At 41.5% G+C, this 27100-nt stretch overlaps 1 protein-coding gene across 9 annotated transcripts in view; it reads left to right on the top strand.

Annotated features, from left to right (window-relative positions):
• Positions 1-27100, top strand: part of DOCK10 (dedicator of cytokinesis 10) — a 326872-nt gene that overhangs the window by 54422 nt on the left and 245350 nt on the right. For 3 of the 9 annotated variants that reach the window (XM_056120858.1, XM_056120918.1, XM_056120852.1), the window contains exon 1: positions 24945-25134. The exons of 3 other annotated variants lie outside the window; for them this stretch is intronic. In XM_056120858.1, coding sequence (XP_055976833.1) covers positions 24973-25134 — 162 coding nt within the window. In that variant the 5' untranslated portion in view covers positions 24945-24972. Of the gene's footprint in view, positions 1-24938; positions 25135-27100 lie in introns of those variants that run through there. 3 more of the 9 variants (XM_056120866.1, XM_056120877.1, XM_056120925.1) reach the window with 2 other exon arrangements.

Raw genomic sequence — 27100 nt, 5'->3', positions numbered from 1 at the left:
GTCTCTGTATCCCATCCACATCTTCTCTGCAGCTTTTTTCCCCCCATAATTTTATTTATTTATTGTTTTTCTTCTTATATTTATTTATTGAATCAATGTGGGAAAAGTTACTAAGCTTTTAGGTTTAAGTCTTGGTCATACAATGATCAAACACCTCTCTCTTCACCAGTATTCATTTTTCACCACCAAGAACCCCAATATACCCCCCTCCTACCCCTCCCAATGCCTGTGAGGCAGATGATTTCCACTTAACTCTTCTCTACATTGATTACATTCATTGTTTCGACAAAAGATGCACCATTGTTTAGAATTTCCCCCCCAACAATCAGAATTGCTGAAAAGTCATTGTGAAATACTTTGTCTTCTATAGCTGGTTATGAGAATCATATAATCTCGTGTGGCTGAAATAGAGGCCTCATGATTTTGGATTTTTGCAAAGAGCCAGATAATTATGAGATTGGTTTCTGTGCCTCTGGTGTTATGGCTGTGCCGGAGAGCCTCTCGTGGGGGGCAACTCGTGACCTCGGTAGGGCGTAAAGGACGAGCCGGTACCACCCCCCTTCCCATGAGACTGCAGTTGCCCCGTCACCGCCAGCTCATACCTGACTTTCCAATAAGTCTGAGGCGGCGACCACCTTGTATGCAGTCCAGATGCATTTCTGCCAAAAGCCTCTGGGTTTCCAGATTTGTTTCCGAGTCTCTGGGATCATGGCCATTAATTAGCTTGATCAGGAGCCAGAGAGGCCATTTATAGGCAGCGACTTGGGGTCTCACTGGGATGGGAAGAAAAGGGCTGGTTCCACCCCCATCTGGTGAGGCCCCACGTGTCTCATCACTGCAGGCCCAAACCTGACTGTCCAGTGTCCTCTGGAGGATGGTGGTCATCGGGCTGCCACGGGGAACAGACCAAGGCACGAAACCTATTCCCACATGGAGTGGCCCAGCACCACTAACCTACTGCAGGAACAGGATGCATTTCTGCCAAAAGCCTTTGGGTTCCAAGATTTGTTTCTGAGTCTCTGGGATCATGGTCGTTAAGCAGTTCAATCAGAAACCAGAGAGGCCATGCCTCCGTTTATATAGCTGAGCCGGAGGTGGTTTGTGTGTGTGTCTCCCACATACCTAACTTTTGGCCGTTTACTTTCTTGGTAAACTTTGCCCCAAGTTTTTGGGGTCTGGCCAAAGGCACAGCAGCAATTTTGGGGTATCTGAAAGTCTGACGGTGCCATCAGGCTGCTGATGCACTCGCCTCACAGGTACAAATTGACCTGCTGGCGGCACCGTACCCCCATTTTCTGCAGCTTTAAGTGAAATTTGGAGCCAGAATCACTCCTCTATGTTACCTTGTGTTCCTGAAACACAGATATAGATATAATCTGTGTGTGTAACTCAGTCATAGATGACAAACTTAGATTTGTGACGAATGGCCTCTCTGGCTACTGACAAGCTGTTTAATGACCATGATCCCAGAGACTCAGAAACAAATCTCAGAAACCAGCAGCTTTAGACAGAAATCCCTCCAGATTTAATTATTAAAATTTTAGAATTCCAAAATCACGTGACCATGGTAGACATCATATGCTATTCATAATCAGCAATAGAAAACAAATTGTTTAATGTTGCCTTTTTGGCAGAGCTGAGTGTTAGGGTAAAATCCCAAATAATAATGGTGAGTCTGGTGTCAAAATATTGAATGTAATCAAAGAGGAGAGAGAGTAATGTGGAAATCATCTGCCACACAGGTAGGGGGAGGGTGTGGGATGAGAATTATACTGGGGTTTCTGGTTGTGGAAAATGTGCACTGGTGAAGGGATGGGTGTTTCATCATTGTATGGCCAAGACTTAAACCTGAAAGCTTTGTAACTGCCCTCATGGTGATTCAATAAATAAATTTATATTTAAAAAACCTTAGATTTTTATATGCATCATATACGTTTATGAATTCACTTTGTAATCTAGTAGAGGGATGACATGCAGTAAGTCATAAGCAGGTCTGCATATATCATGTACTATGTACAGTGATGATAAAATCATGTGCACTGATAGTGAAATCATATATACTGTTAATATACTTATGGTGAAACATTATATACACTGATATAAATCTTATGCACTGGTAGTGTATCATGTATTCTAATAATGCATCCTATGTACTGAAACTGATAATTAAGATTATTCTCTATAACTGAGGTAGTTATTCTATCAGCTATAAGTTTAGTGAAATCATGTAGCTTGAGAAAGCATGAAAATAATCATCATCTATGTCAAACATTATAGTAATCAAAACCTATCAATTTTAATGGTTACTTTTCTTATTAGGGTTTGATGGATTGGACCTTTCAGGTTGATACCTGAAAACTGAGAGAGGCTAAACACAAGGGTAGTTGAAGTTGTAGATTTTTTTCCTGAGTTACAATTATAAACCTCATGACATGCAGCTATTGGTATTCATTCACTTAATTCCAGGACTGTCCCCTAAGGCAGGTGTGAAGATACAGGGGTGTTAAGTGATTTACTAAAAATTATCAGGGAAGTAAGAGAGATCAGACCTTCAAAACCAGACTAAGGTTGACAGCATTCTCCTTAGGCAGCGCATGCATAATATCTGATGACAGAGTTGAACTTGAATCTGTGTCATCCTTGACTCCTACAAAGGGGACCATAGTAAAGTTCATAAGCTGGCCTTAGAAAATGAGTAATGTATTAAGTGAAGTATAAATTGATCTGAAATTCACTATCTTATTCATAAATGTGTAATGAGAGAGTATGTTATAAATGACAAAGCATGCTCATAGGAAAACCCTTCCCTTCTTCCCTTTGAGTGAGGGTTAGATCTTTAGTAAGTATGCCTTGAAATATTTTGCATTCCTCAACATTCCTCAACATTTTCACAATGGTAAAAATCTGGAAACTCATGAACTCAAAGATGAGATAGATGAGTGGATAGGAAAGCCATGATCCATATTTATATATGCTATATATAGATTGCCTCGAGCAGGCCCCAGTAACGTCTCCTTCATCCTAGCCCTGAGATTATATTCAAGGCTCTTTAGGAGAATGAGACCCATCATTGTTACTGGTATTTGGCATATTGGGTACGCCACGGGGAGTTTGCCAGACTCTGCTGTGTATGCTATATATAGACACATTGAAATATTAGCTATAAAGGAAAATGAAGAAGATGGAGCCAAGATGATCAAAAAGAAACTGTTCTGTGAATGTTCTTGCAGCACAAACACAAAGTACACAGGAAGACTGAACTGACACAACATCTTTTCAAGGGTCTCATTGAGAAAATTCACTGGAGAAAATAGCCATCCCCTCAGGAGAAAACAGCCAACACCGTAACCAACAACTCTGCAGGACACCAAACTGTGGACAAGTTCAGAGTAAAGGAATACTTCTCCTGGGTAGAAGGAGGGGATAAACAGACTGAGAGAGAAAACGAACTGGTAAGCCAGTCCCAGACATAGAATGGCAACCTCGGGTGGAGGGCACTAAATGCAAATTACTTACAGAATGTCAGCTTTATGCCAGCGCTCTAAGTTGAAAACAGACATGGGTCGAACTGAATCCACCACAGTGAGCTATTGCTCTGGACAGGAGCTGGAAGTAGTCATTACCAGGGAGAGCCACAACCAATAACCCTGAAGTCTCAGTTCCACTCAGAGAGGCCAGCTAGCTGCGTAGTCATGGTCCTGTCCTAACTGACAGGATTTGGGATGCTGAGTGTTTTGGAATGGAATTCAGGAGTCCTGAACTCCTAAAGAATCTTGAGATGTAAACACGACCCAGTTTGAAGTCACACCTGCCCTTAGCTGAAAGCTGCCATTCCTGAGGCAACAGAGACAGCCCGGTCTCCACACAGCAAGAGATCACAATCTTGGCCCTGTCTTAATAGGGCCACACCCTCATGTCACCCTACTAGTTCAGAATGTCATGTATTCTGTCAGGTTTGTAACAACAGCTTCTTAGAATCAAAGAATGTCTTCATAGCATGGATATATTACACTTAATCTCCAATATGAGGCAGTAGAAACTAAATTCAAAGGGTCCACAGACATTCTATATTTTGCTTCAAACCACTGACAGAGGGACTGAGATCTTTCAGTACTTAGAACACATAGTGAGTAGCTGTGCCCAGGCCACATCTTGAAACAAACCATTCTGGAAGCCAAAACTAGATGCCACCATCTCAGGTAGCAGACACTCCAGGGAAGAACACAACTCACCAGAACATGGTTTGGAGTTACCACCCAAAACTGGCACTAACTTATACAAAGATATCTACATAGCTACAAAGATTGTCTTGAACAGCTGTGATAGAATACATGTGATCACAATCTGGTGTCACAAATCAATTGAATGTTTATGTCACATCCAAGTTGCTAGGCTCCAGCAACTGAGATCTCTGTACCAAATCCCAAATCAGTGAGACCTTGGTGCCATAGCGACTACAAGGCACAAGAGCCAGAAATCCCTTGCTGTCATCAAGGTGATGACACAACTCAGAGCCTTGAGACCCAATTTTATCTTTCAGATATGTGAGAAATCTTCATAAGTCATCTGTAACTGCTAGAAATTTATAGGGAGTTACTAGTTTGATAACTTAGCTACATCAGAAATTTCTACTCTACCGAAGAATGGATGAAGAACAATTCTCTCAATGTTTATGATTGAGGAAAGGATTGGAAGAGAAATTCAATAAAATCAATATATATATATATATATATATATGTGTATATATATATATTGATGGGAAACCTGAAAAAACCAATTCAAACAGAAATTCAGGAGCTAAATACTGTAGTAAAATTCAAACAAAAATGGAGCTAAAGCATACTCAGAAGCTGAATGGAAGAAGCCAGTGACCTTAAAGACAAGGAACATGTCATCAATATTTGATCATTGTGTGATTGTAACCCAAACATGAAAGCTTGTAAGTATCTCATGGTGATTCAATAAAATAAAAGAAAGAAAAGGAAGATAAAGGGCTGGAGCAATAGTACAGAGGGTAGGGTGTTTGCCTTGCACCTGGCCCACCCAGGTTTTATTCCCGACAACCCATATGGTCCCCCAAGCACTGCCAGGAGTAATTTCTGAGTGCAGAACCAGGAATAACCCTTGAGCATCGCCGGGTATGACCCAAGAAGCAAGAAAAAAAAAGGAAGATAAGTGAGGTTTTAACAAATAAAAATTTAGGTATATAATTGATAACAATGAGGAACAATTTCTGCAACACAGGAATACCAGAAGGGCAGAAGGGTTGGAAAGAGAGAAACAGAATAGCTAGAATTTCCTGAATGAGAGGAGGGAAATTTGGGCACTGGTCCAGTAGGCATCAAAAGTACTAAACAAAGTAAATTCTAACAAAACAACATCAGGACACGTTATAAACAACAAAATGGCTAGAACCAGAGAGAGAGAGAAAAACTACTTAAAGTGTCAATTTTTTTCCCCCTCCCGTTGATCATCGATTTGCTCAAGCGGGCCCAGTAACGTCTCCATTGGAGACTTTGTTGTTACTGTGTCTGGCATATCGAATACATCACGGGGAGCTTGCCAGGCTCTGCCGTGTGGGCGAGATACTCTCGGTAGCTTGCTGGGCTCTCCGAGAGGGGCGGAGGAATCGAACTTGGGTCGGCCATGTTGGCTGCGTGTAAGGCAAACGCCCTACCCGCTGTGCTATCGCTCTAGCCCTAATACAGTGTGTAGTCTTGCACATGGCCAACCCGGATTCGACACCTGACATCCCATATGGTCCCCTGATCCCTGCCGGTAGGGATCCCTGAGTACAGAATCAAGAGTAAGCCCTGATCAATGCCACATGTGTACCACCAAACAAACAAAAATAACCCAGCAAACAAAACTATTTCAAGAGATATGCAGTCTCCTATATAAGAGGAGCAACATAAAATTCACATGAGATTTCCAAAATGAAAGTCTATAGGCAAAAATGACTGGAATGGCATAGTCAAAGTACTGAATAAAAAGACTCTTCAATCAAGAATCCTCTACCCTATAAATGTATCATTCCATTTTGAGGGAGGCATTGAAAACATTCTCAGGGATTGGAAAAATACTACAGCAACTAAAGTTTTGCTTCGCACATGGCCAACAAGACTCAATCCCCTTCATTCCATATGGTCCCCCCGAGTACCTCCAGAAGTCGATTCTGAGTGCAGAACCAGGAGTAACCCCTGAGCATTGCCAAGTGTATCCCCCAGCCCCCCAAAATTTTCTTGGAAAAGCAAAACTGAAGACACTTGTTGCATCTAAACCAACTCTGTAATACATGGCTTGTATTAAAGGCAAATTGACAGAATCCAGAGATAGTGCAGGTGGTAAGACACTTGCCTTGCAGGCAGACACACAATTTTCAACCCTAAGTTCACCTGCACCACATATGGTTCCCTGAGCGCTGTGAGAGGTTAGTCCTGAGTATAGTTCCAGGTATAACCATTGTATACTACTCATCTCCCCCCCCCCCGATAAATAAAAACTAAAATAAAATAAAATGGAAATCGAAAAAATAACCAAAATCCTCTTAGAAAATGGCAACAAAGTCCTTCATTCCAATGATTTTTTTAAATGGCAATGTTCTAAACCCTCCTATCAAAAGACACAGAGTGACCAGATTCATCAGGAAATAAAACTCAACCCTCTGCTGCTTACAGAAGTCACACTTAAACTATCACGATAAACACAGACTAAAAACAGTTATACTTTTATGACCAACAAACATTCAAATGAATGTAATGAGATAAGAACAGACATACATACTGGCTAAGGAATCAATAGATCAAGTAGACTTCCCTTTTATCAATTTATACGCACCAGATAAAGGGGCAGCAAAGTTTATAAAGCAACTGCTAATGACCTGAGAAAATAAATTAATTTAGCACAATAGTAGTGGGAGACTTGAACACTTCACTAACATCACTGGTGAAATCAATCAGAAAAATATCAATAAGGAAATAAAATCCCTAAATAAGAAATTGGGAGACCTGGCATTAATTAATAAACATTCTGAGGACACACCACTTTCCCAAATCCAAATACATGATCCTTTTGTACATGTAAAATTCTCTGAGATAGACTACCATATGCTGGGGCATAATTTGAGTAGCCACACAGTCATAAAAATAGATATTATTATTAATAATTTTTACAGACCACAGTTCTATGAAGGAAGAAAAAAATCATTAAAAGAAAGTTGGGAGATCTAATGTCTAGAAACTGAAAAACATACTGTTAAATAACAGATGAGTTAGAAGTAAATTAAGGGAGAAAATTTAAAAATTCCTTCAAGTCAATGATAATGAAGACATAAATTTTTAGAACCCATGAGAAAAAGCGGAAAAAGACTGACGTTCATGGCAACACAGTTTTACATCAGGAATTAGGAAAAGGATCCAGTAAATAACCTCACAGAAAATAAAATGTTTTCTTTGTTCGTGGATTGGAAGAATTGACATTTTCAACATGTTCTTCCTCTCCAAAGCATTACACCGGTTCAAGGCTATAACCATCAAAATTTCAATGACATTATTTAAGACCTTAGAAAAAAAACTCTACTGAAAATTCTATGGAATCATAAAACTACTCAAATAGTCAGAACAATTCAGAGAAAAACAAAAACATGAAGATGAAACTTATTGAAGTTCAAGTTCCTGGCTTTAAATTATACTCTAAAACTATAACAATGCATGGTACTGGAACAAAGACAAACTCTCAGACCAACAGAATAGAATTAAGAGCCCATGAATAAATACTCAAGTTTATGGACGATTAACCTATGGCAAAGGATCTGGACACATGTAGTGAAGGAAAAAAAAAATCCCGTCAACAACGCTGTTGGGGAAACCAGATTGCCATGTGCAAATAAATAAAAATTGGATCCATGGCTTACATTTCACACAAAAATTATAATCCTGCAGCCCTTGGGCAATTTTTTCATTGGCAAGTTAGCATTGGCACCTCAGCCCCCAAACAGGGATATGTCCTGTTATGGTATGAAATGTCGACCCTGGGGTGTCAGAAAGAAGGAGGAACCCAGACCCCAGGTCAAGGAAAGATTGTAATTTACACCTTCCTGCAAAGCAATGCATGCTCCTGGCTCCTGGCTTTGTGAGATCAGAGTGAGGAAGAGGAGGGAAAATCCTCCTTTCAAAACGCAGTCCCTCTCTATTTGGAAATTTCTTTCTCCTTGCCTTTTTTTGTGCTCTGGAGTAGAAAATAGGATACGGTTTGCCTAAAGGATAAACAAGAGAATCCTGAATTCTGTTTTGCATTCTTCCGTTCAGAGATTTCTTCTCTGAAGGTTTTCTATTTCATCCGGATGCCTAAGAATACCCAGCAATGAGAGGTGCCATGAAGTCGCTCAGTACTGCAGTTTAACGTCGTTCCTGGGTGGAACCTCTCTATTAGATCCTCACAAAGTCCACGGAATGGTAAATGCATCATTGGAATGATCTCATTAACTCCTCATCATTGTTATTGAAGACATTTATAGCCTATTATCTTCTCCACTTAAGCAAAATGGAAACAAAGTTCAAAAAATCATTTGCTCAGGATGGCAAATTCAGGTAAGGACAAACCCAGGTCTGTGGCCCAGCAAGGCAATCAGACCTCCAAAGACAATTGATAATTGTTATCCCACCTACATGCTTCTGCTTCTCTAGTCAGTTCATCAGCCCTCATGGGGGTGGTTATTCTGCCCATTGGGTCAGGTCAGCACAGGGATCAAATGAATAGGGTGAGTTTACTTCTGACTGAGCAATCACTGATTCATCTCCAAATAACAGACATACCTCCAAAGACAGGAAATAGGTTTGATGTGAATCTCTTTCCACTGCTTTTTTCCCCCTCTTCCTCTAACTCTTCCAAGTACTTCTATCTCTTTTCCAACACAGCTTTTGATGCCTACTCTAGCCTTTAAGAAAACCTCATAGGAGGAATAGGGTGTCTGCCAATATGAACCCCATGTTTTCACCTCCTTCCCAATGTTATTGGTCCTTTCTCTGAAATTTGTGGTTTGATGCAGTTTTTGGACCCTGGATTGTGAGATTATCTGTTCTATCCATCTAGCTCTGTGGACAAACTAACTTAGATCAGGAGAGAGAGAGAGAGAGAGAGAGAGAGAGGGAGAGAGAGAGATGGAGAAAGAGAGAGATGGAGAGAGAGAGAGAAATGGGGAGAGAAAGAGGGAAGGAGGGAGAGAGGGAAGGGGAGAAAGGGGAGGGAGGGAGGGAGGGAGGGAGGGAGGGAGGGAGGGAGGGAGGGAGGGAGGGAGGGAAAGAGGCAAGACCAAAGTCATTGCTGTCAGAATTCAAAGTCCATCTAAATCTTCCCTCATGCTGGAGGAGGGAGGGCAGTCCAAGTGCCCTTGCAGGAATGTGGTGGTGTTTTTAGCTGCAGAAAGAGACAATAGGAACAAACCCCTTAAGAATCCACATCCTACTGTTCAGGGTTTAAAGAGAAGCCAAACATTATCTTATCAAGTTAATCTTTTTAATATAGCCCAACCCCTCCTACTCCTGCTGGGTTTAAACCTCCCTTTGTCCTTATTTTCTTTCAGAAGCCAGAACTGGTTGTTTTGCACCCTCCCTTAAAATGATACATTGAGCTCTTCCCCCCAGTCCTGGCAAAGAATCTGAACACTGGGGTTTGCTCAGGTTGTCACTATCCTTTTCATCTTTGCTGTTGACTTGGAAAGCACATTTGTAAAGGACTTAAATGCCATTTTCATGTGTGGAAAGCAACGCGGGATTATTGCAAACTAGACTTAACTTGGAATGTTTAGGATGTGGGTGGCTAATTCCTGCCACAATTTGAGGTGGGGGCCGGGGATGAAGACAGAAAATAAAACAGAGCAAGGACTGAAAGTACAGTTAATAGTTTATTTATGCAGCATCAGCTGAGAATATTTTTTTACATAGCTAACTTTTGAAGAGAACATAATTTAGCCCACTTAGTCATAAAGTTTTCAAAATCAAAAACAGTTGTTATTGGAAACTTACCCAGAAAATTCTGCAGAATTTTCTTCCTCTTGAATTATAATTACTGGGTAGAATTTGACTTTCCTTCTGTAGCAACACGGTTGTAATGCCCACTTATTATCAGACTTGCTAGAACACTGCAATTTATATCTTCCATGGGATTTAGATCTCCAACATGGGTTGGTCTAAATGGATGGTGTGGATATTGAGTTCTTCTTCTTCTCTTCTTCTTCTTCTTCTTCTTCTTCTTCTTCTTCTTCTTCTTCTTCTTCTTCTTCTTCTTCTTCTTCTTCTTCCTCTTCCTCTTCCTCTTCTTCTTCCTCTTCCTCTTCCTCTTCCTCTTCCTCTTCTTCTTCTTCTTCTTCTTCTTCTTCTTCTTCTTCTTCTTCTTCTTCTTGTCTTTTTTGTTTGTTAGCTATTATACTTTGTTGTTTTGTTTTGTGGTGGTATTGATGTCGGTGGGCCCCACGGGTGACTTATGTGAAGTAGGGAGGAGAAAGATGGTCACTTTCTCCCCAACCGCCTCTGCCATCCAGGACCCAGGGTTACTGGGTTCTTGTCTCGCCTTGCAGAAAGGAATTTCAGGAGTAGACAAGCAGTGAAATAAACAGATTTTATTTGGAGGATTTTTAAGGTGTGTGTGTGTGTGGGAGAGAGAGAGAGAGAGATATGTACTCAGGAGAGAACACAGGCTTCTCCAAGGGTGGAGAGAGCCTCTACACACATATCAGCATTAGACACAAAAGCATGAAAGTACAACATTTCAAGAGGGGAGATGTGGGCGACACATGTGCTTGGGCACTACTTGTGCTCGGCCAGGTGGACACAAGCACACAGGGTCTCAGGCAGCATATTCACGCCCTTCCTTTGTTCAAGGTGGCCTTTACAGAGTTTCTCCAGCCTTCCCCCACATGAGGCTTCTACCTAGGTCAAAGTCCGTTGCTTAGGAGGTTACCAGGGGAGTTGGGAGTGTTGATGGTCTTCTTTGAAATTCCTTTCCTGTACTTCTGTTCCTGCAGGAACTTCTTTGGGTCTGTTGCTGGAGCCAGATAAGGGTCCTGTTTTCTGTAGGGCAGGCTTTTACCATTTTCTTGGGAGGGGTCCTTTCCTGTCTGCCTACATCATATTGTTGGGATCGGGAGTTCCCTGGCCCTGGGAGGCGCGGAGAGACCAGATAGACACAATTCCTGCAGGAGTAAAAACGGGGTTTATTTAGACCAGCATGCTGGGGCTCCGCAGCATACCCCAAAAACGGGCAGTGGCTGAGAGCCCCGAACTTCTTCAAAGGGGATCTTATATAGGCCTTCACTGGCCGTTACAGCAAAGCCCGCGCATTTCATAGCCAATAGATTTGTAACATATACTTTCTTAACCAATCCATTTAAAAGTACCTCACTCCTTAGCCTATAGATTCAAAGATCAGCATTTACGTACATCGATTGTCAGCACAAGCAAGGTTATAGCTGGAATCATTAAGCCTTAGGTAATCTCCCTTGACCATCCTCGTTTTGTGTTACCCAAGTCTGCAGTGTGCTTTAGTGAGACAATACATTCCAGGAAAGGGCAATTTCCCCCAACCATCAGCATCCTGAGTTAGCCTTTACCCAAATCTGCAGGGTGCTTTACTGAGACAATACATTTCAGGGACAGTAAATACACCTGAATCTTGTAGAAAGAAGTTATGCCCTGTTCACTTTGCAAGTCCCCTCTCCCCCAGGTGCAAAGCAGCCAAGCAGTTTTACAGAAAGCAATGTTGCAAGTTAGCTAAAGTACACAAAAATTTGATGCCCTAATATGGATTCTTTCAATATTGGTGGGAATAGGGCCTTTAACCCTGTGATAGATCTGTTCCTTAGACTTTTTTGGCACTTAGAAGAACAGTGGTAATCATCATATAGATGTTTTACTAATAGAGGTAAAGAAATGACAAGGTCTTTCAGTGTTTTGTATAGACTGTCTTCTATTAGGATACGTGGCAACAGAGGTCATTGAGTTGCATTGCATAGTTCAGGAAAATAATACTTTGGGCATTCACATCTCTTCAACTTCAATGGCCATGCTCATTGCTTAAGTTATTTCCTTGGTATCAGCCTCGAGTTATGAACCTTTGTAGGTATAGTCTTGAACCCCATCTTGGTGACTAAATCTTGTGACTGGACCCACCACAACCCCTTAAAGAAATCAAGCAGCTGTCAGTACCCCAATCCTCAGAAGACATCCTTCTGGTCCCTATCACTGCCTAGAGTGGGACAGAATTCTGTTGTTTCTGGCAAAAGGCGATTGCAAACGTAGTTTTGCAAGCTCTTTAAGATTGTGTAAATTGACTGTGCATGCTGAGGGTCTGAGGATCTTTTAAGGAAGTAGCTTCCAAAATTAACAAATCCGTTTTTTTTGATCCTTCTGGCTGTACAGTAATTGTTTCTGCTACTTCCCAAGACTTGGCTGTGATCAGAATAGTTGAGGTTGCAAAATGAATAACCTCTGGATAAAATAAGGGATTATTATGTTATTTTTAAACTTGTTTACTCATGGAAAAGGGTTGGGAAGAGGTTTAGGGGCTTGCTTCATGTTACCATGGGAGCTCAAAGCTCAGAAGCTACCATAACCCAGGGAAATTGTGTATTCCTGAATAAGGAAAAGTGGAGAGAATTCAAAAATATGTGGCTTGCGAAAGTTAACGAAGGGGAAAAGGCAATGTTTGAAAGATTCTGATCTATTTTTTTCTAGTAATAATTCAAATGTATTTAATATTTATCAGGTATAAGGCCCAGTGCCGACATAGCTAAAGCTTCATGAGTACTCATCCATTTAACAGATGAGAAAACTAGAACTTAACATTTTTGGTTAAAATCATAACTGAGATTTAAATTTGACAGTCTGCTTTCTGAGATTTTGCCAAATTGATACACAGACTACCTTTGGTTAAGAATATGAAATATTTATTATGACATGAGTAGAATTCAGCTAACCACAAAGTCATGAATAAGGGACACTATTCATGGAACGATGACATTCACCATTAATTCTGCTGAGAGCTATTGATGAGGAAGTTGTTTTTGAGAAAAACAAGGATCACATTCTGGTACTTACACCTAGGTGGTATAATCTGCTTTTGCATCTTTTGGGTGGAAAACATAGGAAAAGGAAGTTAAAAAACAACTTGGCAACAAGACTGGATTCTTCAAATGCAAGAATAGTGCACTTGTTTCCATTGTGATTAATTGCTCAGCTCAATCAATGTCAGCAGGAAGGGAAAATGCTTGTCAAGAGGAGACCCCTGTAATTAAGTGAGCATGATGAGATGCTTAAAGAGAACTCTACAGCTCACAGATATAGACTAAAAGAGGTCATGAGTTACTATGAGGCTTAAATGCCAAGTGCTTTTGTGGGCTGTGCTTCCCACTTTTTAGTTAAGAAAGTAGTGATTAACCCCTTCCTATTCATTTAATAAATGAATTGAAAGGATTTTCTCAAAAGAGGGGAAAAATGTAAAAACTTTTCACTATTCCCTTCCCAGAACATGACCAAATCCATCATCTGGCTTGACTTAGCTTGGACTAACTCTTCTCCACTTACCTTAAACGTATGAGCGTTCTTCACTTTTTTTTAGGAACAATCCCTGAACAATTTGCAGCCAAATCCAAGTCCAACAGAAAAAAAAAACTAGATGAAGACAATCACAAGGAAGACGAGTTCATTTTTATTACATATTATTTGATTAATTTATTTCCCCAGTCACTGAGATTCTATGTAGATGCTTATATAAGTATATGGAGGCTTTGTACCCTCTCTCTCCCTCTCTAGGTTTGCTTTGGTGGCATGATTCTGCCCAGTATTCCTATGGAGGAGTGTGAGACAGTGTACTCTCACCTGTGTAAACACACACAAAGAACGAGCAAGGGGGACAGCAGCAGCCTATCTCTCCCTCCGCCTGCATTCTGTCGTCTCAGGCTGTATCCCCATTCCAGGGAGGTCGATGGTGATGGTCAGGCGAAGGAAGGAAATGAGGGCCAGGATGGTTGGTCTTAGCAGCAGTTTATTACATGGAAGAAGTGTATGTCATAGAGACCCCAGGATCTCTCAAGCAGTGCTCTCAAGCACGTGCTCTCTGGTTCTCTCAGGCATGTGTTCCCAGGTTCTCTAAGGTACGTGTTCCCCAGAGAGCCCTGAAATCTCCCTTATAATCTCCCTTCTATAGATCATGGTACCTCTAAAGGGTGCAATATAATGATGTCATCAAAAGGAGTTACAGAAAAAACAATGAGATGGCAGCACATACATTGTTTCCATACATCTGCAGGCCAGTATACCATCTTGGCTTCACTTTACACAAGCTACAAGCACTTGGGTTAGCATATCGAAGACCAGCCTGCTAGAGCTTGGAATCTACATCTCAAAGACTAGCCTGCCTCTTACAGTAAGGTTTCTGTGAGATAAGGGAAGTTGCCTCTCCACAGTAAGGTCTCTGTGAGATAAGAGAAGCTGCCTCTTACTTACTGAAGGCAGATGAAGGGGAGAAATGTTCAGTCTCATCCAAGCTAGTCAGGACACATGGGAAGGCTGCGTCTAGGACAGATTCTCATATAGCAGATCAACTCACACTAGAACAGAATTCCCTGAATGTGTTTCTCTTCTCCTTGTCTGATCAACATGTTAGCATATATAAGTCATTTTGTATGGATACAGTAAGAAATACTTTAAGCTTATAGAATTGCTCTCCTAGGGCCATCTCGATCTCAGACTGCAGTTCTCAGGCCAGACACCTTTCCTATTCTTAGCAGCAGGGTCCTAGTCTCGTCATTACTTTTGGATCATGACAGCATTTGCCTATGATCAAACTCTTAACCTATAGTTAAGAATGGTGGCACCTTGGCCTGGCCCATCGCGATGCCAGGGTAGCACATAACTTACCAGCTTGCCCTGGTTCCATCCAGTCTCACGTCGGGACCCTCTTTGAGGTGCTAGGAAGTGAGGGCAACTGAGGCTTAAGTTGAGAAAGCAGATGCCCAGGAGTGAATAATATTCAAGGCCAATTAAATCCTAAGTTATAAAGCATAATATTAAGTGTCTTCCTGTATCTATACAAAAAGGACATTGCATTAAACTATTCAAAAGACATAAGGAGAGGAGAAAGGCAATATTAACTTGCACTGCAAGTTCAGTGTCCTAGAAGGATGAGACCTTAGAAATTGGTTGGGGAAGAGAGCATAGAAGTGGTTACAGATAAACAAAGTAATGGGAGTGACTTGGGGGCACTGTGTTGGGTGCAACCTGATAAACCTAAGCTCCTTGTACTCCAAGACTCACCAGCTTGAAAGTCACTCCCAGATTCTCACACTAACCCAAAAAATTCTATCTTCATCAGTGATGTATCCAGGCTGAGCTGCTACTGAATAGGACACAGAGGCTACTGGCTTCCTCTTAGAGCAAGGATAGCCTGATCAGACTGGAAAGCGGGGTGAGGGTCATGCATCCATCCCAGGTTCCATTGCCAGGCATGGTCCTGGGGGACTCCTGAACACTATTGGAGAGGCCCTACTGGTCTCAGTACCTCAAGGCCTGAGCAATACCAGATCCTTGGATCCTAGTTCTGACCCACCAATCTGCTTAGCTGAGTATCACCAGAAGTACCCCAGACCTTCTAAGCACTATTGAGGAACCCTCCCCTTCCCACAGAGTCCTAGGATATGACATTAGTCTTGGTATGCCCAAATCCTGGGCTGGAGTGATAGCACAGTGGGTAGGGCGTTTGCCTTGCATACGGCTGACCTGAGTTTGATTCCTCCGACCCTCTCGTAGAGTCTCGTAAGCTACCGAGAGTATCACACCCTCACGACAGAGCCTAGTAAGTTCCCCGTGGTGTATTTGATATGCCAAAAGCAGCAACAACAAGTCTCACAATGGAGATGTTACTGGTGCCCGCTCTAGCAAATTGATGAACAACGGGAGAACAGTGCTACATGGATAGTGCTACATGCCCAAATCCCAGGCTCTTTTCTGGAGGCACTTGAGTGGTCACCAGTTGCTTGTATCATGTAGGGACAATTGTTCCATCAAATATTGGTACAAGGAACCTGTCATTTTCTGAATTCAAGCTGTGTTTTTTCAACTCATTTGGACATAAGGTGTTTCTGCAGAAAACACACAAAAACATGCTATAAAAGCATACCTCCAATTCATTATACTTTATAAAGTTGCTTCAGGTTCTCAAAATGAAACTAAAACCATTGCTCCAACCCTATCTGCTGAGACTACTAGCTGCCTTCTGAAATTCTCATCCAAGGGAACATCAGAAATTTTCCTATGGAAGGACACCAGCTGTAAACGGGGATTTTATTTTTACTCAAGGTTACCTTTGCTGCACAGCACTGCACACCAGACTTGTCTGGTATAAATCTCCTATTGGAAGGTAAAAAGTTTACTTGGCACAGATTTGACACTCTGAATTGATTTTAAGTGCAGGCTCTGGAGCCAGACTGGCTAAATTCAAATTCTGACTCTGCCACATACTAGCTGTGATTCTCTGAGAAAGCTGCTGAGTTTGTGTGTGTGTGTGTGTGTGTGTGTGTGTGTGTCTTCATCTCCCTAATTGTCTAAAGAAGGGAGGTGATAAGACTGGGATGTAAATGAATGCAGGTGTTTCAACATGGTATCAATAGTATTGATATGGAAAAACTGGTGTTATTCTCTTATCTTCTTTATTGGATCCATTAAATACCTCTTTCAGAGTGAGCACAGGACATGACAAATATGAGGCATACGAGAGAGAGCATTGGTAGTTGGGGGAGGGGGGCATCGAAGGGCAGTTAGGATAGAGAAGGGAACAGCATGACAAAAATAGTTGGAAAAGATCATTTTATACAGAAACTGAGTATTGAAAGTAGGTAAAGGGATTGTAGCACTGTAGAACTGTCCTCCCGTTGTTCATCTGTTTGCTCAAGGGGGCACCAGTAATGTCTCCATCATGAGACTTGTTGTTACTGTTTTTGGCATATTAAATATGCCACGGGTAACTTGCTAGGCTTTGCCATGTGGGCAAGATACTCTCAATAGCTTGCCAGGCTCTCTGAGAGGGGCTGAGGAATTGAACCCAGGTCGGCTGTGTGCAAGGTAAACGCCCTACCCGCTGTGCTATTGCTCCAGCCTATACCTGATAACCTTCATTATCTGTTGCAAACCATAAGACCCAAAAGAAAAGCAAAAGAGATAGAGAGACAGACAGACAGACAGAGAGAGAGAGAGAGAGAGAGAGAGAGAGAAGTGCCTCCCATAGTGGCAGGTGGGGGGTGGAGAGTGGGAAGGAAACTGGAACCATTGGTGGTGGGACAAGTATACTGGTGAAGGGACGGATGTTGAAACTGTATATGACTAAAATCCAATCATGAACAACTACTTTGTGAATGTGTTTATCAACTACTTTATGAATGTGTTTACCACTGTGATCATGATCACAATCATCCTGTTTTTCGTCGATTGCCTCGAGCAGGCACCAGTAACGTCTCCTTCGTCCTAGCCCTGAGATTTTAAAGTGCCATATTCAAGGCTCTTTCAGGGTTAGGAAAACGAGACCCATCGTTGTTACTAGTATTTGGCATGTTGGGTACACCACTGGGAGTTTGCCAGTGTGGGCGGGTTACATTCCGTAGCCTGCCAGGTTGTCCAAAGTAAGAATGAGATGATAAGATGTTGTGCGGCCGCATTTGCGGCCACATGCTTCTGGGAGCTGGGTTTTGTAGTCTCTGGGTCTTGGCCATTGATGGGATTACACAGCACCAGGGGGTCAGTTGGTGGGTGTGATCCCTGCCTACTGGAAGATGGAGAATCACTGTGCTACAATTTAAAAAAATTTAATTCAAAAATATATATGAGGCATGAGGGAAATGGCATCTGAGAAATCAAGTCATTAGTAAGTAACATCAGCATGTGCATTAGGAAGGAAACTTGATGTGCAGTGATAAAGACTGGAGGCTGCTCTATCAGAGCAGACACCTCCAGGGTAGTTTAAACTGGACTCTGCAGGAGTGAGGTCCAGACTCCTTTGCCCTCATCAGCGGTATCATGACTTGTTCACTCAATGCTGTTAGGAATTCTATCATTTAGCTCCGAGTTACATACTTCCCTACATCTCAAGTACAAAGGCTCATCACTGTTTCTTGACAGAGATTCCATCAGGGGCCGGAGAAGTCTAACAACTTGCTCAGGACTCACAATTTATACATGACAGAGTCTGACTCTGAAGGCCATGTATGAGTTCTGTTGGCTCCTGCTTTACCGGCCTGCCAAGATCTATTTATTTTAATAACCAGAGTGTTCTGCCTTTTGGCCCTTGGGGTTGAATTCCTCCCCCCCCCACACACACACACATGCATGCACACACACACATGCACACATGCTTCATGGTCAGGCTGATAATAAATGTGCTGGTTGGTTGACAGGTTGATTCCTTGCAGTCTTGATTCCTAGGTGTGTGTACCAGGATTGTGGGCAAGAGACACATTCTGTTCCCCCCCTCCCATAGCTAATGAAGTCACAGCTCTGAGGTGCTCACACCTGCATAAGGAAGGATTTACCTTATTTTTTTATTTTCCAGGAGCTCTATTGCTCTCTCTCTCTCTGTGCTGGGGTTGGTGGAGACAGTCCCTCATCTAGTTCCTCATACCTGGTGCCTAATTACCTAATTTTCTATTTCCTGGGCCCCTCCTAGGCCCACTTAGGAACTGTATTTTTCTCTTGCCATGGCATCCAGCTGCTGTATAAGCCATATCTAAGGCTTGACATTTTGTTATTGATCAGAATTGTGTTAATGCTTTATTTTAAGTCATCGATCAGTATGGTGTTAATGCTTTGTTTCTGGTTATTGACTAGTATGGTTCTCTTTTTTCCTTTTAGAAATACTTGCAGAAAATTCATATGCTGAAAGATTCCCTTCCACCTCATATTCTCAAAGAAGTTATCAATATGCTCCCCTTTATACTGAATTCTTGTCATTTCAAAGAATTGGGGGAAATAGAGAAGGAAAAATATGTTCGTTGTCTCCTTTATTCAACTCTAAATCAGGATATGTGAAGTTTAAATATGCTAGAAATCATGTTCTCCTGGCCTGGAACGTTGGGTATAATAAAAAGCAAGTTCTCAAGAAGGGCCTCAACATTTGTGTTTTAAAAGTTAGGAGAAAAGTGGTATGGGGGAGGGGTAGTGCAATAATACAGATGGTAGTGTTTGCCTTGCTTATAGTTGACCCAGAGCATCTTTTCAGAGCATCTTGTCTCTATGTTGCCTGGGGAAGGTGTGTACACGAATTCACTGAACATCACTGAGCCATCTTTGCAATATGTTTATTTTTTATTTATTTACTTTTTATTTGGGCTGGAGTGATGCCACAGCGAGTAGGGTGTTTGCCTTGCACATGGCCAACCTAGCCTACCTGGATTTGATTCCTCCACCCTTCTTGGAGTGTCGGGCAAGCTACCAAGAGTATCTCACCTGCACAGCAAAGCCTGCCAAGCTATCTATGACATGTTCAATATGCCAAACACAGTAACAACAAGTCTCACAATGGAGATGTTACTGGGCCCGCTCGAGCAAATCAATGAACAACAGGAGGACAGTGCTCTAGTTGACCCAGGTTCCATCACCTCATGACCTCCCATAGAGTTCCCTGAATCTGCCAGGAGTAATCCCTGGACACAAAGTCAAGACTAAGTCCTAAGGAAAGCAAGTGTAGTCCGAAGAAAGAAAGTGGGATTTCAACACATAGAGATAAAGATCTCTCCCTGTAACTACAGTGTTGGATATATTGGGGTCCCAAACAACTCTTCTGTTCTCACGATCTCAACTATAAATTTCTCTTCATCAGTCCAGCATCATCATGGTCCTATTTTTTTTTTGTTTCTAGAAGTAGTAATTAGCAATTCATAGTGTATCACACAGTACGACCAACCTTTATGATAGCAGATGTAGTCAAGGAGGAATAAAGGTGATTCTTGTTATGTTTCATTAAAATGAAAGTAAATTTTTCTAAACTTCATCCTTGTTTTATAAAACATGACTACTAGAAGAGCTTGATTGTAAAGAAGCTCTTGATTTGATGCAGGCCCACTGGGACTGAGCATGTCTTTACTTTTCACTAAAAGACTCCAAGGCCAAAGGATTGTGAGTGGAAGTACAATCATTTCCATAACTCCATCCTATCTAAACACAGTCCCATGTCCAGATTCACAGAGACATCAAGTTCTTGCACAATTTAACAGAGCAGGGATGCTAACTCTTTCAGTAAGTATTGTTTGCTTAAATTAAGTCTGGATTTCCCTTTCTCTTTCTAAAAGGATTTCGACATATGATTCCATTGGTGGAAATACCAACAACTACAATCAAATGATTATTATTCCTAAATATTTTGAAAATAATTCTAAAAATGGTTTCTTTTGTTCCGAGTTATTAAGAGACCTGTAGCATCCAGCTGGATGAGTATTTCCAAGGAGTTAGAATCCTCCTTGCACTTGGGGATATTTTAGTTGTTTTTGTTTTCATTCCATCATCCCTTCATTGTTTTTTTCTATTCAATTCCTATGTATTATCCAATTTTTTAAAATTTTCCTTCTACATTTAACTTTCTATTATCGGTATTCTCTCTCTGCCCTTTTTTCCATGTTTTATGTATTCTAACTCTACTTCATAGCTATATCACATAGCTACCTCTGCCTTGAAACAAGGAAGCATTTTCCTATGCACAAATTTGTTGTTTTATAACTGCTAAATAAATGAACAGAAATATGGCATAATATCATATTTACACATGCATTCACTATTAATAACCTGGAATGGAATCTTGCTCTCAGCACTCCTTTGGAAAATTGAGTCATAAATAAGAATGATAGAATTTCCTTATCTGTGACTATAAGTTAAAAATCTTGCTTCTGGGAGCTGGAGTGATAGTATAGGGTTTAAGTTGCATGTCTTACATGTGGCTAATCCTAATTTAGTAATCCAACACTACATCTAATGCAGCCTTGGAGACCTCTGAGTAACGCCCAAGTGGCCCAGGTAATTCTTGGCATTGTAGAATCTGAAGAATACTGTATCCTCTAGCTTTGTGCCATTAGTCGGGTTGGCAGAGAATAAGAATCTCTATCAGTGGCTCCACATCCACCTTAATACTGCTATAGAGTAGCCCATCAAAAGAAAAGCATTCTAGGGGCTGGAGAGATAGCACAGTGGGTAGGGCGTTTGCCTTGCACACAGCCTAACCAGGTTCGATTCCCAGCATCCCATATGATCCCCTGAGCACTGCCAGGAGTGATTCCTGAGTGCAGAGCCAGGAGTAACTCCTGTGCATGCTGGGTGTGATCCAGAAAGCAAAAAAAAAAAAAAAACAAAAAAAGCATTCTGTTTCTAGTATTTCACATATTAGAAACAGCATAATGAATTGTTGCATAAAGCTAATTAGTGGAAAGATATGAAGAAGAGTATCCAAAAATAATCTGGAAGGTCATGCACAATGCATGAAGGACAAATCAGTGGCTCATAGCAATAAGGTAAAAGGTAAGGTAAAGGCCCTCCCGTTGATCGTCGATTTGCTCGAGCGGGCCCAGTAACGTCTCCATTGGAGACTTTGTTGTTACTGTGTCTGGCATATCAAGCAATAATTCAAACGAAAACATGACATTTAAGAAGTGTTTAGAGGGCGCATATGTTGCCTGAGCCAAAGTGCTGCTTGTACCCACGTGACTGACGTGGCCAAGCACATGTGGTGCCCGAGCACATGTGTTGCCTCTTGAGGTGTGTACTTTCGTGTTTTCATGTCTAATGCTGGGACGTGTGTAGGAGCTCTCTCTGCTCCTCGAGAAACCTGGGTTCTGGGTTCTCTCTTGAGTGTATTAATCTCTCTCTCTCTCTTTCTCTCTCTCTCTTTCTTTTCTCTCTTTCTCTCTCTCTCTCTCACACACACACACACTCTCTCTCTCTCTAACCCTCAGAAACCCTCCAAATAAAATCTATTTATTTCAAAAAAAAGCACAGTGTTTAGGGGATGTAGTGCTAGTACAATACGTAGGGTGTTTGCCTTGCAAGTGGCTGACCCGGGTTTGATTCCCAGCATCCCATATGGTCTCCTGAGCACCGCCAGTAGTACTTCCCGAGTGCAAAGCCAGGAGTAACCCCTGTGCATTGCCAGGTATGACCAAACCCCCCCCCAAAAAAAGTGTTCATAAGTCATTTAAAACAATGGCTCTATCAAATATATAATAATTACAAAGGGGAAGGAACTTGTATTTGGGAGTTGATTTCTATTACCCCTCCCATCCCAGTGTTATTTGTTTATGAAGTTCAGTACTTAGACTCTGAATCCTTTTTTCAATATGGCTTCATGTTTGAAAATTTTTACAAGAAAATATTGGAATTGGGGAAATAGTACATAGGTTAGCATCAATCCCCAGCACCACATGACTTCCTAAACACCAGTAGGGGGAGCCTTGAAGTCCCCCAAGTGGTCGGGATGATTCTGATAATCTCCAGCAGCACATGGTTCAAATTCTATTGGCCAAGAATTGCTGGGACGGATCCTTGGGCTCCCTGAAAATCATTTGGGAAGACAACAAATAAAGGAAAATGTTTGAACTGGGTATCTGTCATTCCTTTTTTAAAATTCTTATAATCTCAGGACCATTTGATATTTATAGTGTATATTAAGTTCTCAAGAAACTAATTCTTGGAGGTTCCCTTTCCTTGAGGATGGAAGTTGAAAGAGAAAATGAGAGAGAGATTATTTAGAGTCTCAAGGCAATCCATCAATAATGAAGATAAATTCCTCAGAGGCAAGGAGAGATCAATGAAAACAGAGCTCCAATAGCTGGAAAGCATCTCATTTGTTCCCCCAAAGACTTTGACATCTACCAAAACATTGGACTCCAAAAGCTACCCAGAGGTTAGAGAAAGCAAGGTGACTAGACAGACAGGAGTTTGGGATGTGAACATTCTCTTTCTTGCCAAGTTTCTCCTGTCAGTCCCAGGAGTCTTTGGCTCCCGGTTGCCAGAGCCGGTGGAGTGTGAGTACACCCGTTCAACCAGCAGCTTATTGCATTTCCATTGGCTTAGTCCTGCACAGCAGACCAGCTACTCCAAAGGAAGGATGGTGGGGTGTTATCTGGATCTAGAGAGTGAGGTCGGATGGATGGGTAGGCACTGACAGCAGGGAGGAGCACTTGTCTCCTCGGAAAAGACACATTCATCTGCATGGGAGGCCCCGCTGGGCTTCACCTTCCGTGCACATCATTTATATAGATTTTTCAATACACGCTAGCCAGGCAGAGCTAAATTGTAACCTCTCTTCAGTAAATGCCCCAGTTGTTTGGAGTGAAAATGGTTTAGATTAGCCCGCGGGCACTCTGACAAAGGTCGAGAGGGAGTTGAAAGAACTTGCCAACCCCATTAGCATTTTTTCTTCTTTTTCCAGCAGCATTAAAAATATGTTTGCTCAAAACACAGAGAGATGAAAAACTCCTGGCAGCCCGTTCCTCTTTAAAGGAAAAAAAAAGCTAAGTTTACTTCTCTGGCTAATGACCAATTAAAAGGAGTCTGTGTTGTGACTGATGCTTGAGCAATTAATGCCTCACGGAGCGTGATGCTAGATGCTTCTGTGAAAGACTCTTGGCCAGAGGTTGCTGCAGCCGCACCTTGTAGGAAAAAATAAATCCCTCTCCACAATTCCTGTGACACACACACACACACACACACACACACACACACACACGCACGCACGCACGCACAGCAGAGAAACAAACGGAAACATTTTGCTTTGCATCTTCCAGGGTTACATTGGAAGGATTCACTTGATAGGAAGATCCGACCTTTCAAAGTCCTGGGGGGATTTCATACTTGCCTCATTTGAAAGCAAACTCCATTTTCCGTGAGATATTTTTAGCGCGAGTATCCCCTGCTGTCCTATTCCCTTACAGCATGCCATTAGGTCTTGAGGCCCTTCCAAGCAGGACACGTGATTTCTAAGCATCTCTTCTAAGTGACTAGTCTTACAGGAGTCGGGGGATACTAGAATCTTTCCTTCCCATACTAGACTCTTAAATACAGAAGACCTCAAAGTCCTTCCCGAAGCCTGGGATTCTTATTGATAGGATGTGAAAATGCATTCCAGCTGTTTCTTGTGTGTGTGTGTCTTTTTCCTAAGAGGTCAGCTTGGCGGAGCTCACTGAGTGACCTCAGCAAGGGAGATATTTTCAGCCTTGCAAGCCGCCTATGTAAATATAAAAATGTATTAGGCTGCAAAACTGCATGCGTGGGAACAGAACAACCGCACCATTGAAGGGAGATCGCAGGGAACACTGGTGTCACTCACATGGGTTTGGTTAATGCCTGCATACTTTGAATAAATCATTTAGATTCACGAGACTCCAAGTTGTGGCTAAGTCCATTCCATTTCTCGAATTTATGAGCTACGCAAAGTAAAACCCCAATCACTTAGTGAGATGTCTAGCAAAATTTCCTTCGGGAAGCGTTGATACATTTTAAAGATAAGCGTTTGCCGTAGTCTTATCATCATGCATATTTGCCTTGGGGGGAAAAAAAAGAGAAATGTCAGTGTGAAGTCAGAGTTTCTGTTGGATAGGAGTGATTTCTCTGAGTGTCTGAGTGGAAACGGTCTCTTTATTCTGATCTCCACGACTGGAATCGAGGAGGCTGAGTGCAGCAAACAGGAAACACGCTCTTGAGATGAATTGAGAAGCACTGTCCTGGCAAAAGGCTTTAATATTCCTCCGTGTGTTCATTTTCAGTGGATCAGATCTTTCCCATCTCTGCATCCAAGCTATTTGGCCGTGATCAGATGATCAGAGCTCAAGGAAGTGATTGGAGAGCGAGCTGGCCGCAGCTGCAATGTAGGCTGTTTCCAGGGACAAGGAGCCACTGTTTTTGAAACATAGCATCAACATAGAAGTTATTCCGTAGGCTCCAGGATGCAGGGATGGGCTGCACTGCCAGCATTGTTCTGCTTCAAGCTTTTCGTTCTGTGGTCCAGAGGAGCTGTCCACACATTTGTAGACGACGCCAGGAGGAACCATCCCATGAAATTTTGCCTCTGGAAAGTGACGATGAAATGAGTAGACCCAGAACGCTCATCATAATGGTATGCTATCGGTGGCAAAGCAGCCTCGCTGATTGAGCTATTATTAAAGAAGTGAGGTTGCGAGAAGTGGTGGTTTGAGTGTTCAGCTTTAGAGTGAGGTGTGTGTGACCTCGACTTGACTACTACGCTTTTCTGTTTGGGGAAAAGCTTTCACCACTGTTCCTCTCATTGAAAGAGCTGATTTCCTTTCTTTTAGAGCTGTCATAAATACGTGCAGTTGATCAGTCTAGTAGAAAGTTTTTTCTGCCTAATGTTTTGCATGCTATTGTTAACTTTGGTGCAGAAAGAGATTCCGGAGTTTGGTTTAATTAAGTGGATTTGATTTTGTAACTTTCATTTGAGGAAAACAAAACAAAACAAGACAAAACCTCAGATTGTTCTTGTTTTTAATGCCACATGTAATCTCTCCAGTTGTTTATTTAGATGTTGGCAGTTTGGTCTCTAACTTTAAGGTATTTGAGGCGCTTATTTTCTGACTCTCCAAAGGAAATGCCTTTCAAAAATGCTTCACTTAGTATAAAGTCAGGAAGAAGTTTTTGAAAATTCCGTGGGATGCATGCTCTTTTCATTAGAAAGATATGTCTTATCACTTGTCAAATTACAATGTTGTCTATTCTTTGTTATAGACAACGTTGATTCTCTGTGCATGAGTCTTATTGGCAAGAATTAAGTGAGGGGAGAGAATCTTTTTACTTAAGGTTCAGGGAGAGATCTGCTTAGTCACTGAAATCTCGTGTTAGGATGGATATGAAAGTTTCCCAAAGTGGGGAGGCATTGGTGTCTGGGTGGTTTCCGTACAATCGACTTTGTTCTTTTAGATTTCAATGTTCAGATGTCAAGGATGTAGTAAATAATGAATGAAAAATACCTGTTACACTAAAAGTTTTTAAATGCATGTCATTGGCTTGGGCCATGCCTCTAAGTGACAGAATGTTGAGTTATAACGTTCTGTACTCACTTCTTCACATTATTCAGTTTTCAAAGGTAAAGCTGGTCTTGAACTCTAGGAATATAATTATCCCTAAGAGGAAACATTAGAAATAATTTACTATTCACAATTCCTAAAATTTTGACAAATTACATCTAAGAGAATTTGAGATGCTCTTTTTCCAAGTTTCTCTGGTTAATAACACTAATGCTTTCTGTAGTTATGTGTATTGTTTATACCATCTTGATCACTCCACAGTTATTTTCCCTGATTTTATTTAAAAATTTGTAATACTCTACCTTATATTTTATATGATCATTTTAATTCATGCAGTATCTTTATTGACATAAAGCAAGGGATGTTGAATTTACTGATGCAGAAAGAGCATTTACATAAGGTTGAATATCTCATTTATACCACATAGCATCTAAATATCAGTGTCTCAAGTCACACTTACGTCAGTTATTCCAAAAGCTATTTTATTTTGCACTTTAAACACACAAGGAAATAATGATGAAACTAAATTTTTATGAGAAACCTGATAAAAACCTGGACCACTCCAAACTCAATATATGCTTACACAGAGTGATGGGTACATTTTGAGAGTTTTCCCTACATCATTTCACAATCACGTTTTATTGTTAGTGTTTTTTTTTTGTTAGTGTTCTAAAATATAAACCAACACTGTCCTTGGAATTTACCAATGAACAAGTTGCAGCATTTTTTTTCTCTTTAGTTTTTATTTTATTAAGACACTATGATTTACAAAGCTGTTCATGGCAAAATTGTTTCAGACAGGTAAAGTTGCAATGGGCTGGAGCGATAGCACACCAGGTAGGGCGTTTGCCTTGCACGCGGCCGACCTGACCTACCCAGGTTCGGTTCCTCCGCCTCTCTAGAGAGCCTGGAAAGGTACTAAGAGTATTTTGCCCACACAACAAAGTCTGGCAAGCTCCCTTGGCGTATTCAATATGCCAAACACAGTAACAACAAGTCTCACAATGGAGATGTTATAGGGCCCGCTCGAGCAAATCGATG

This window comes from Sorex fumeus, unplaced genomic scaffold, assembly GCF_029834395.1.
Source record: "Sorex fumeus unplaced genomic scaffold, SorFum_2.1 ptg000005l, whole genome shotgun sequence".
In the NCBI taxonomy this organism is placed as follows: Eukaryota; Metazoa; Chordata; class Mammalia; order Eulipotyphla; family Soricidae; genus Sorex; species Sorex fumeus.
The sequence above is the reverse complement of the archived record's forward strand: the minus strand, read 5'-3'. Positions and strand labels throughout refer to the sequence as shown.